Genomic DNA, 13,419 nt, shown 5'->3' with positions numbered 1-13,419 from the left:
GCTTCCAAGCTCTGTGGCCCCCGTGCAATCCAGGGAGGCTGCTCTCTTGCGTTCAGGGGAAGACACTGCCCCTCTCCTGGTCCTTCCCTTCTCCTCGTTGTCCCGGTGGGGCAAGGTCCCCAGACATCTATCGCATAATATAAATGAGAGACCTTTTTGAAAACACTGTCACTAATATGAGGACAAAACTTTCTTGAGAGCACCCTGACCTTTTCAGTCAAATTATCATGTGTTCAAATAATGTTTCTGCTTCATTTGTATAAACCACAGATATCATTTATTTTCAGTTTCTTCATTCCTTCCCTTTCTCACAAATTTTGTGGTGACAAAACATCTGCATGCAAGACAGACCACTTCTGATTCAGAATATTACCCACTGTACATTGTGAAATGATAGTGTTCCATTTTCTTTTGAAATGACTAACTTGTAGTTTGTGCATATTTTAACTTGAGGATCTGAAAACACTGGATACACGGGGTCAACCTATTAAAACTGAAGATCTTTAATAAAACATATGTCTACAATAAACCAAAAGCATACCTGATCAACCATTAGACGAAGACCAGAATGGCAACAATTTCAATGACCCAGACAAACACCAAAATTAGGATTTCTCTAGATCTCCTTCAGATGGTATTTGGTGTTTTACTGGAGAGCTTCCCAGTCCTTCGGCTTGTCCATCCCAGCCATTGCCATTTGTGTCACCACACCAGAAACTGTGCAAGAAAAGCTTGAGAACTCGTTCTGTTGTGGAGAATAAAATGAAAGACCTAATTATGCATGGCTGCAGAAAATTGATTTACTTTACTTAGGTAATTCTGCATAATAAAGAAGTAGTTAGAATTTATGTAATTTAGAGGCTTCATGATTTAAAACTATGCATGCTAGGGTGTAGCCTTTTCTGGAACATTTGTTTAAAGAAAAGCATGTGAAGATATTGTGAACTAGGCACAAATCAGCATAAGAATGAAGGCATACGAGGATTGTGGGATAAAGAATATTCAGAAGGACAGCATTCAGTTAATGTTTGTGTGCTTGGAGTCGCAAGTCCACAAAATTCTTCTACTTTGTTCATTACCAGAACAACATTAGATCCATAATGATACACTGTTTGAGTATTCTACTTTCGTACTGGCATATAACTTCTACAATTTTTTCCTACAACAAGGCATCTTCTATTTACGTGTGCATCATTTGGTTGAAAGACTGGCTGGTATGGATGTTCCTCTGTATGAGTATCTGGTGCTGTGTGAGTGTTTTAACCTGACCACAACTCTTTCCATATTCAGCAACTTAAGAAGGTATTTTTCTTGGTGGTTAACTTCCCTACGACTGCATATGTGCTCAGTCATAACCAGAGTTAAACTCATTAATTAGTCATGATGTTTTTGGTAGCAGCCCATTTAATTTTCATAAGAAGGGACGTTTATATGCAGGACATGGATTTGGATCTTTATCTGGATTACTGGCAGAACAAATTTAGTAGTCTTGTTCCATATCAGAATTATTTCAGACTGAACCTCTTAAAGATTTTGTTATTTTCAGTTTCTACATTGTTATGGCAAAATTGTCAAATCATAATAATAATTCAGGCATGCTCCTAATGAGACGACGGATAGTGTCCTGGGGATCTCCTCCCAGATCTGGACCAGGGCATCACTGAGCTCCTGGATTTCTTGTTTTTAGCATTAAAAAGGACAGAGCGCAGATTGTTCACGGGTTTGTGTGCAATTTTGATGCCTGATTTAAGCAGGATGCATGCTGCACCTTCAGACACACCGTGTTGATATATGTATATACAAGGTAGTCATGCTGCAGGCGACTTTTATCAGTGTTGCAGGGTAAAAGTCATTAAGTGCAAAATTATTTGTACCATGATTAAATTTAGTAATAAAATGTTTTTTGTGCCACACAATGAATCGGGATTCGAACCCAGGCGGACAGTAGGTTTGTTCCGGCATCCGGGATCAAACCACCGACCAAGGGTAGTGTGCACTCTACCACCTGAGCTGTATGGATCTTAGTTCCAAGGCAATAATAAACATAATGAAAGTTGTTTCTAGTTTAAGTCATGTATGAAAGTGTTATATGCCATAAAATGAACGACTTATCTTTATCAAAATAAAATTATGAATCATTAACACAATCAATGCATACTTAACGAATACGTAAACTATGTTTATTCAAGTATTTAAGTGGATATCCCTGGGTACACTACATTATTGATGTAAAGACCATCTTGATCCTCATGGCAATCTTTTCAAACTAAGAGCTTGATCTTCTTTCTTGAAGTTGCTCGAGATGAGGCAACATACAGTGTTTCTTTGAAGTTGAGCTTGAATTTCAGACGCATTTGCTCGACTTTCTCGAGTTGGAATGCGATCTTGTTGACGACTTGAATTTGCATCTTCCTCGTTTTCATGAAGTCTATTTTCTCGTAGTCTTTGTCGCTCTTGCTTTCTTCTTTCGACAATTTCACGTTCAGTTGCATTTAAACGGTTCTCTCGTTGTCGTAAACGTTCTTGTTCTCTTCTCTCAACAATTTCAACTTGAGTTGCGTTTGACCGACTTTCTTGTTGTCGTTGCCGTTCATGTTCATGTCTTTCAGCAACTTCAATTTCAGTGGCAGTAGAACGTTTTTGTTGCAATCGCAGACGCTCAATTTCGTGAACCAATTGTGTTTGTTCTTCCGTGTGGTTGCTTCTGTAAGCTGCAACTTGTTGGTGTTCATTTTGTCTCTGCTGCGAGATTAGAACACAAATAACAAAAAACATTTTATTACTAAATTTAATCATGGTACAAATAATTTTGCACTTAATGACTTTTACCCTGCAACACTGATAAAAGTCGCCTGCAGCCCGTCCTTGACGGGCACGATTACCTTGTCGTACTGCACGTCGCTGTTTATTCCACAGTTTTTGTTCTTCAGTAAAAATTCTTTTTGGTTTCTTCATTTTTGGCAATTCTTGAGGTGTAGTTTGAGCACTTGAAATATCCAAAATCTTATTTCTTTTTGCATTTTCGTCTTCTTTAGTCGAGTGACTTCCTTCAGCTTTTCTTTTAATCCGATTGGTCACTTGCTTCCCAGTGCTTCGTTCAGCCAATCAAAACACTGATGTAAACGTACCAACCAACCAACCGACAGACATGCTGAAATATATATATAGATATGTATATATATATATATATATATATATATATATATATATATATATATATATATATATATATATATATATATATATATATATATATATATATATATATATATATATATATATATATATATATATATATATATATATATAGGGCGGCACGGTGGTGCAGTGGGTAGCGCTGCTGCCTCGCAGTTGGGAGATCTGGGGACCTGGGTTCAATTCCCAGGTCCTCCCTGCGTGGAGTTTACATGTTCTCCCCGTGTCTGCGTGGGTTTCCTCTGGGCACTCCGGTTTCCTCCCACAGTCCAAAGACTGCAGGTTAGGTGGATTGGCGACTCAAAATTAGCCGTAGTGTGTGCTTGGTGTGTGGGTGTGTTTGTGTGTGTCCTGCGGTGGGTTGGCACCCTGCCCAGGATTGTTTCCTGCCTTGTGCCCTGTGTTGGCTGGGATTGGCTCCAGCAGACCCCTGTGACCCTGTGTTCGGATTCAGCGGGTTGGAAAATGGATGGATGGATGGATGGATATATATATATATATATATATATATATATATATATATATATACATATATATATATTTACAGGGTGGTCCAGATGTAACTATGCAATTATTGCATTGCATTGCATTAAAAGTTGCATAGTTACATCTGGACCACCCTATATATACGTGTGTATATATGTATATATACAGTACATGTATGTATGTATGTATATGTATATATGTGTGTGTGTGTGTGTGTATATATATATATATATATATATATATATATATATATATATATATAGGGCTATATTTTTTTAAGAAATTAAATTAAATTGCATGCTTAATGAAAGGTAAAATGTCACATCCTCTGTGGATTGGTAGCACGCTGTGAGGGATGGCCGGGTGCCTGGCCTAGCCTGAACACCCTCAGTCGGTTAGTACAAGGGGAGAAGGCATGCACAGGACATTGTCTCCCCTAGAACACTAGATGGCAGCCTCCCCGGGTTGCAGAAGTGCCTCAGATTCCCAGAGAGCATCATGGGAATTGCAGTTTTTTGGCTCACCCCTGTTGGGTGCCATGGGTGCCACCAGGGGGTGCTGCGGACACTAACAAGCCCTACTTCATGGGGTTCTCACGTTATCTGTAAGTGCTCCCAGGCCAAGCTTTTGGGACACCAGCAGTATTTCCAGGGATTACTTAAAAGGAGCTGCCTCCCATTACTCAAGGAGACAGAGGTGGGAGGTGGAGGACAAAGCTTGGAGGGAGAAGCAGAGGGGGCAGTGAAAGACACAGATAGTGAGAGACAGAGAAGAAGACAAAATTACTGCTGTGTGCTGAGATGTTATGTGTGTTATTTGTATTTGTCACTCTCCCAAAAAGCTGTGACTGTAGAAGCACCCGGGCAACAGTTGTCTGCACAGTCTCTCCATTCTGGTCAATGTAGCTTGCAACTTCTTTAGAATCCTCATAGATCTATTGGCAGCCTCCATCTCTGGCCGTCTTCTTACACAATCACTCACTTTTTGTGGTTTGCCCTCTCTGGCAGATTTACAGCTTTTTCTATTCCTTTACTGAATGGTCTGTGGCTTGGAAGTTTTCTTGTCTCCATCCCCTGACTTGTAGTTTTCAATCACCTTTTCATGGAGTTGCTTGGAGTGTTTTTTTTTTATTGGACATTGCTAACAGTAGTTGCATGGCATGCCTTTGGACAAGAGCAGACATATTATTCAAAGCCAATGTTTAAGTATAGCTGACTATTGATAAATATGTGGTCAAATATCACGTGATAGTTCAACACTTCAACTAAAGGCATTGTTTCCTTAAACCCCCCAATAGTGCATTCTGGAATTTTAACAAGGATATGTGTTTTTTTTTTTCATTTTCCATGTATATGTCAAATGCTTTTAATGAATTATTTTTAATGTAAAAACAGTAGTGTGATCTGATATGGAGTAAGAAAGAAATTAAGATTTCATACAAAGGTGTCAGTTGCTGTCTTTGAGAAGACCAGGTCTAACCAGATTAGAAAATGAAGACAAGACCCAGATGGACAACTGCATAAGAGGATAAGGACATCAGACTGTATAGTGTGAGAAAGAACCACTTTACAGGTCCTCAGTTGACTGCTTCATTAAAGACACACCAAATGCCTGTTGTAAAGACCAGCCCTGACACAGACAGACGTAGGACACAAGTTCAAAGCACGCAGGGTGTCAGAAAGTCCTTTGTCAGGTTGAATTGCGACCTCTAATGGCAGAATAAGGATGACAGTGCTAGGGTCCCTACTGCAACAATAATGTCCCAAGACCACCAGGATTTTAGTTTTCCTATAATTAATACACCAATCCAACATGTAACAAACCATATGCAGAGTGGAAACGCCAGGCACCAACTGCCTGGGGGTCCACGACTTGTACATCAGCCTTTCCAGCTGGTGGATGTCCCTCCTACGATTTCTGACACAGGGTTTTTATTTTCTTTCTCTTCCCTCGTCGAGAAAAGCCAAGAAAAATGACACCTTTTATTGGATAACTAAAAAGATTACAATATGCAAGCTTTCGAGGCAACTCAGGCCCCTTCTTCAGGCAAGAGTTTCCTCGAAAGCTTGCATACTGTAATCTTTTTAGTTAGCCAATAAAAGGTGTCATTTTGCTTGGCTTTTCTCTACATTCATAATGGCTAACACGGTACAACACCCTAATCTTCCCTCGTCGAGAACATCTTCCCCATTCCCACGAGTACACAACACGGTCCCAAGCACAATACAAAACGCTTTTCTTTCTGCTTTTCTCTTTCTTGCTCCTCCACTCTCCCTCCAGCAAGCACAAGCTTCATCTTCATCTTCCTCCTCCTCCTCCCGACTCTGGCTTCCTGACTAGCGGCTGCAGGCACCTTTTATAACTCACCGTAAGTGTGCTGGGTGTGGTAGAAGAGCTACAGCACCCCCTGGTGGCGCCCACGGATCCCAACGGGGCTGCACCAAATTCCAACTTCCATGAAGACCTGCGGGAGTCCTAGGCACCACTGCAACCCAGGGAGGCTGCCATCTTGTGTTACGGGGGAGGTACTGTCCTGACCAGGCTTGCTCCCCGGGGCCATAGAAGGGAGAGGCGTCCCGGCGCCGTCCGCCACACTGTGTCATCTGTAAAAGTGAAAAGACGACACTGGAGAGCTTACTGTATTGCGCTTTCCAGTCATCTTTAGTTCATTGTCGGTGTTCTTTTGCCCATTTTTACATTTTCTTTGTATTTGTCAGTTTCAGATGTGCCTTTTTTAAAACTCTGTCTCTATATTATATATAACATTTAAATTCCTAGTTGTGGATAAGACAAAAAGGGCTGAGAAACACTTTCTAGGTTTTTAATTGCAGGTGCTTTCCCATACTGTTAGTCAACATACCACAGACCAGATACACAAGAAACATTTTTCTCTAACGGCTGAACATTTTCGACTGGCAAATGATCGACATTTTTCATGCAGCATGCAAAGAATGCACAGCTGGGTTTATAAATTGGCTTCATGTGTGTTTGGTTTTATGTTCATTTGTGCGTTTTTTTCCAGACCTATCAGAGGTTTTGTGAATGAAGTGTGAAGATTTTGTCTGGAAATTAAAAGGTTGAAAGGTTTCAGGAAGTGTGGCTTAGCAATCGTGAAGTACTGTAAAGCATAGCTGGCAAATGGATTTTGACAAAATGATTGATGTTCATGTACACTCATCAGCGTTTGTTTCGTGAAAGTCGGTAGGTGGCAGTAAAGACAAGCGGTGGCAGTCAGACTACGTTTACTCTTCGAGGCAAAAGTCACAAACGCGATCGTTTGCGTCTTCGTCTAGCCAGTAAACATGGACGAGGGGGCGTCTTACCAGGAGATAAAAGAGTGGCTAGGCAGAGGCATCGACCGGATAGCGAAAGCGACCTCGCGGACCGTCGCGAACAAACTAGCGCATCTGAAAAACGAAGAGCTTCCCCGGTCCGTTGTAAAACGTGCTGAAGAGGACAGTCAAGCTTTGGAAACTACGCGTGACTTTAACTGCTGCATGTCCGTCTTAGTAGAAGAGGCAGTGATGGCGGCCGCGGAGATCCTCAACTCTGAATTTGAAGACTTGGTAAAGAAAAAATACGCGGATTTCCGTTCTGAAATCTGTGAATACGAAAAAGAGATTGAAAGCTTGAAGCAGCAACTGGAAATCCCCCATCCACAGTTAAAAGAGAGAGACATCGGGGATCCTGAAACTCATCCCATGGAGTGCACGCAGGGACCCCAAAATGGGGACTTCACGCAAGAGACGCAGCAAAAAGACTTGAATACTGATTGTATTGAAATGAAGACCACTCCTGTCAACGAAGATGCCCCTTGCTCGTCTCACAATCACGAAGGAACTGAACTGAGCTCGAGGAGTGGAGAACAAGGTGCGTGAGGGACATCAGCTTTCAGCTGTTTATTAATGACACCTCTTGGTGCCAGCCGGCTAAGCGCCACCAACTTTAAAAGGCCGCACGGGAGTGCAGTCTGCGCCTGCGCACTTAACAGACGGAGTAACCTATCGGTATCTGAGTGAAAGTGGAAGGAAGATCGTAATAAGTAGCCGTCATTACCTCTGGACGCAATACACATAGAATAGGGTTATTCGGAAAGATGGAAGAGAGGCATTGTGGTAGACTTTGCTGCTTTTATCAGTAAATTTGTGTACAATTTTATCGTAAACAAGTACGCGATGAATAGTCAGGACCATTAAGATAGTTCGAGGCGCGCTCTCGTACGCTTATTTAAAAGATGATTGTGATTTATAAAGGGTAAATTGCGTAGAAATATGCATACGACAGGTTTTATAAATCTGATTTTTGTCTCTTTTTTTGGCATGGGCATATTTTCACGGTCGTACTTTGGAATCCACGCAAAGTTTTATAAATGTGACCCCTCGTTACTCACGGAGAAATCAACCCGTGTTAACCTGGTTTCTCAGAGACCAAGAATTTTACATGGCATTTTAGAAACCAGGTTCCTCTGAATAAGTGGGTTAACAAAGCGCGTGTAAACGCACTGATTGTTTCAATGAAATTTCCACGGTCGCATTGTGTGAGCTTTTTTGATGGGTATCTGTAGTTTTCTGTCTACACTCCAAAGTATCGCATATTGCCTGTTCAGCGTTGGTTCTTGCTTTGACCGTAGTGCTACACACAACTTGAAATCAGATTTAAGAAATATTCAATCCAAAAATGATGCATCTTTTTGTTATTTAGCCAGCAGTCATGCCAAATGTACTTCAGAAGAGGTCATCTATCTAACGTTAAGCATGTTCAGCTTGGCCAGTACTTGGATGGGAGACCAACCAGGAAAAGCTTGGGTTGCTGCTGAACTAGCAACCCAGCAGGGGGCGCTTACCCTGTGATCTGAATGTGGATCCCAATGACCATAAAAGTGTGCTGTAAAAATGGCACCATCCTTCAAATGAGACGTAAAACCGAAGTCCAGACTCCTTGTGGTCATACAGGATCCCTGAGTATCCTTCGTAAAGGGTGAGGTGTCCAGGCTAAATTTACCACCTCGGCCTCCCCATTCGGCTCCACATTTCATCCCCTGTCTCTAACACGCTAACTATCTCTCTCCACTTCACCACACAGTTCAGGTGTGGTAAGTGTACTGGCACAAAAATGGCTGTCGTCGCATTATCCAGGTGGATGCTACTCAGTGTTGAGCAAGTTCACACCTCACAAGAACTCACTCAAGGTTCAGTTCACACAGATTAAAATGAATAAATTCATGTTCATAGTTCAACATTTCAATTTTGAACTCGTTCATGTTCAGTTCATTTTATACTTTTTAAGGAGTGAGAATAAATGACCCATGAGTTTACTTTTTTCAATTTTGCATGCCTTATATTAGGCTATTGCAGTGTTCTAGAATAAAATACAAAAATTATGAAGACTTTTTATTTAAATACACTTTATTGAGTTATACCCAGCAACCAACACGTATAACAATATATGCTAATATCCTCCCGGTCAAAAAAGAAATTAAATAGATAAATTACCACTGTATTTCCAACCGTGCGACACAATAGAATAGAGAATAGAATGCCTTTTTATTGTCACTATATACATGTACAAAGAGATTAAAAGCAGCTCCTTCAGTGCAGACATATATGTAGAACACAACAAGTAAATAAACAAATGGTGCAAAAAGTTGCAAAATAAGTTCTGCAACGCTATATAAATATGACTATTGGGTTATTGCACATAATTTAAATATTGCACAATAATGACGATCATGTGCAGTGAGTAGTGGATGTTGGACCCTGAGAGTAATGATCTTTTACAGTATACAGATATTACACAGTTATTATCAGTACCATTTAGATATTGGATATTGCACAGTTGATGTATAGAAGGAAGTCCAGGGGTTGGGGGGTTAGACTGTGTAGTCAGTGCTTGTGTGAGTTTAGAATGGTTATGGCTTTTGGGGAAAAAACTGTTCTTGAGTCTGTTTGTTCTTGTTGTGATGCACTTGTAGCGCCTCTCTGAAGGCAACAGGTCAAACAGATCAGAGCCAGGGTGGGAGCTGTCCTTGATGATGTTTTTTGCTCTGCTGAGGCAGCGGGAGGTTTAAATGTCCATCAGGGAGGGGAGAGGGCAGCCGATGATCTTCTGTGCTGCCTTTACTACTCGCTGAAGCCTCTCCCTGTCTGCCATGGTGCAGCACAAATGGTGACTGTGGAACCTGCGTGTAGGTGAACTACCCTGTTACACCGCCAGTCAAAATTCACGTCACATATTGCATGTCCAATGGGGAAAAATATAAAGTGGCCTTATGAAGTACGACATTGTCCTAAAAGAGAAAGTGGAGCTTCACCGCATTCTTGTGTCAGCAGGGGTGCAGCTTATGCACAAGCAGGCAGACACAGACAGGGCCGATTTGATTTCACGTTATTTTTTCTGGATACAAATAAAAAGGCAAAAAATTTGTACAAAATAAATATTCGTAAAAATCCACTATTTGTGCTTTTACAGTATTTGGGTTCGGCCCCACCCCTACATTACAGGGTAAGGCAAAACATTTCATCTGGACCTAAACCCGATCCAGAATGTCACCTAAAACTGAACTCGCTCACGTTCAAGCTCTTCACTTGCAAATATTTTACGTTAAGTTCACCGTTCTTAGGAAAATGAGCTTGTTCAATGAACGCCACGCTCTTTTGAATGAGTTCATGCATAACACTGATGCTACTCATTACTGGTGGGTGAAGTGCCCCCCCCCCCCCACTCTACGTAAGAGTGCTTTGAGTAGTGAGAAAAGCACTCTATAAATATAAAGAATTATTATTATAATTACCACATCTTTTGTAATGAAGACTGAGAAAAAATGTTTAATCTCGCATTGTCATTAGGTACAGAGATCAAAGAGTCCGTCCATCCATTCATCTTTCAAATCCACTTTTTCCTGGTTAGGGTTTTGTGCCCTAGAGAAGATGAACTGGTGCTCAAATATGAAAATGCTTGCTTTGTAAGGACCAGAACATGTGAGGCACACATTCAATTATTCATCTATCTTCCAAACCTGCTTATTGAGAGCATTGTCATCCAGGCAAAGCATTGGGCACAAAGCAGGAACGATGTGTGGATGGGACACACTGTGGGTGAACACATAGACAGACACACACATCAGAGCCAATCCACGTAACCTGCATGTCGTTGCATGGAGAGTACAGGCTGGGGTGCAGCGATCACCCGGCACTCGTACCCTGATCTCCTTATTGCGTTACTACTGTGCCATCTAATATCCACATACTTGACAAATATAATACTGAGGATGTAAATATGATTGCCCATATGCCATTTGTAGACTGCCATGCTATTTTTAAATGCTAACACAGACTGACCAGATGTGTGATGTCTGATACAGATGGTCGATGTTCCTAGCTCACCTTTCACAGTCTTATTCTGTCATCTTTTTTGCACAGGACCACCCGAAGCTTATTTCCAAGCTGCAGAAGGCATGGCTTACTTTGGCTTGCGGCTCCTGGAGGTGGGCAGTGTTGCCACGTGGGGCACCGCAGAAAGCATTTGGGAGAAAACTGAAGAAGGATTCACTGAGAAGATTTCTGATTGTGTTACGCCAAAAGATACTGTGGAGGTTCTGTGTGATGATGAGGAGCAGGCATCCATTTGAACAAAGGAGAAGATGATCAGTTGTTAATGAGGGGGGCCCTCTGAGCAGGAGCTTCCTTTACCTGGCAGGCCAGAGTGTTCCATTATGGAGTGTGCTGCTGAAGACACATCTACTGAAAATAAGATTTAAGGAAGCACATGTGAGGGTTCCTTGAGCTCAGGCCAGCAGAATTATGGGTATTGTGGTGAAATCGCAAGGGGGTTGACATGCCACAGCTGCATAATGGGTACCCAAAAACCTCTTGTAAATTACATCAAGGAATGCAGAGAGGAAAGAAATGCCAATGTAGTGAATGCAAACAGGCCTTCAAAGAAAGGCACAGGCTTAAACAACACCAGAGGACCCATTAAGAAGAAAAGCCACACAAGTGTCCCGAATGCAACAAGAGTTTTGACCGTAAATGTCACCAGAATAACACTGTACCAGTGTAATAAATGTGGCATAAATTTCCACTGTAGTAAAAGCCTGAAACGTCACCAGATATGTCACATGTATTAAAAAAACAGGCCAGCGTAAAGAATGTGTCAAAGCTTTGCTCAAAAGTCAGAAACTAAAAAAGCAGGGCAGAAAATCAACCAGAGAGGAAAATCATTCCTCAAGTGTGCCGAACATAAAAAGACACAAGGTGATAAAGAAAAGCATAAAAACTACCAAAGAGTCCACACAGTAGGAAAAACTCGACCAGTGTAACAAATCTGAGAAGCGCTTCAGCTGTAAATGAAAACCTTGAAGGCTGCCAAGTAAGTTGCAGAGTAGCAAATATGGCAGCCCTTTCACTGAGAGTTTACACCAGAGGCTTGAGTGCAGGGGAACAGCCAACCAAGTGTAATGTGGTAACTTCTAAGAGCCTTAAACGCCATGTGAGAATTCACACCGGACAAAAGCCGTACCAATGTACAGAATACAGAAAGATCATCTGTGAGAAGGTGGTTTACAACATAACGTGTAGTACTAGGGCATGGTATCGTGGCAGCCATTATGAATGCAGTGAGAAGTCATGCAAACTGACACCTTTGATTGGCTAACTAGAAAGATTACAATATGCAAGCTTTTGAGTCAACTCAGGCCCCTTCTTCTGGCAAAATGTAATCAGAAACTGGAGGTCTCTGTGTTTGTATACACACTAGGACAAATAACATTGGAAAACCTTTAAGACATCTTAAATGTAAAAAAATGAATAGACCTCTCCAGGCTAAGATTCATTTAGCAAGAGAGGAGAACAATGTATGGTGGAGATCTTTGGATAAGATAACTGTCCTACAAAGTCTTTTGAAGTTTCTGATGAGTTTTTCAATACAATATGGTTTAAATAGACAAGAGTTTTATGGCCTGATATGAGGATTGTTCACAGACAACCTGTCTACAGACCCACATTGTATTGAAAAACTCATCAGAAACTTCAAAAGACTTTGTAGGACAGTTATCTTATCCAAAGCTCTTGACCATACATTGTTCTCCTCTCTTGCTAAATTAATCTTAGCCTGGAGAGGTCTATTCATTTTTTTACATTTAAGATGTCTCACTTAAAGGTTTTCCAATGTTGTATCCATGCTGGTGTCTATACAAACACAGAGAACTCCAGTTTCAGTATTTCATCTTGCCTGAAGAAGGGGGGTGAGTTGCCTCAAAACCTTGCATATTGTAATCTCTTTTTTTAATTAGCCAATAAAAGGAGTCATTTTGCTTGACTTCTCACTACAAAAATACCTGGAAATTCACACCAGGGAAAAAATCGGTGTCAGGGTAGTAAGTGAGGAAGGAGATTCCAATGCGCCACAAAAATTAAAATCCACCAAAAAGTTCACACTGGAGAAAAGCCCGGATGTGAAAAATGTTTTCTTCAGGAACCAAATGTTAAAAATAACACCAGGAAATAAACACCAGAGAAAAAGCCCACATCATTGTCCCAAATGTGGAAAGAGTTTACCATCCAGAGAAGCGTCTTGAAGCAACTAGAAAATTCAAAACTGGAATGTAAGAATGTGGAAGGACATTCTGTTATTCTTTATTGTTTCACAGCCAAGAAATGGATCATCCATAAGTATAAGAACATTGTGTTTGGTGCTTCAGGTAAATCTAAAATATTACACCAGCCATTCCCCAGTTCAGTC

The 13,419-nt window shown here is 41.1% G+C and overlaps 1 protein-coding gene across 1 annotated transcript; it reads left to right on the top strand.

The window, feature by feature from the left end:
* The first annotated feature begins 6,868 nt into the window (after positions 1-6,868).
* Positions 6,869-12,447, top strand: LOC114663019 (uncharacterized). The gene is made up of 2 exons (XM_028816793.2): positions 6,869-7,551; positions 11,100-12,447. Exons 1-2 carry the CDS (start codon positions 6,984-6,986, stop codon positions 11,306-11,308), a joined length of 777 nt encoding a protein of 258 aa, XP_028672626.1. The 5' UTR covers positions 6,869-6,983; the 3' UTR covers positions 11,309-12,447.
* The last annotated feature ends 972 nt before the right edge of the window (positions 12,448-13,419 follow it).

The sequence above is a fragment of the Erpetoichthys calabaricus genome, chromosome 12 (assembly GCF_900747795.2).
Source record: "Erpetoichthys calabaricus chromosome 12, fErpCal1.3, whole genome shotgun sequence".
In the NCBI taxonomy this organism is placed as follows: domain Eukaryota; kingdom Metazoa; phylum Chordata; class Cladistia; order Polypteriformes; family Polypteridae; genus Erpetoichthys; species Erpetoichthys calabaricus.
This window is presented reverse-complemented; position numbering and strand designations above follow the sequence as displayed.

Excerpts from the sequence above, each read along its gene's own strand:
- LOC114663019 (XM_028816793.2), top strand. The coding sequence starts at position 6,984 with ATGGACGAGGGGGCGTCTTACCAGGAGATAAAAGAGTGGCTAGGCAGA. Across the intron at positions 7,552-11,099 it reads CTCGAGGAGTGGAGAACAAG|GACCACCCGAAGCTTATTTC; the intron begins GTGCGTGAGGGA and ends TTTTTTGCACAG.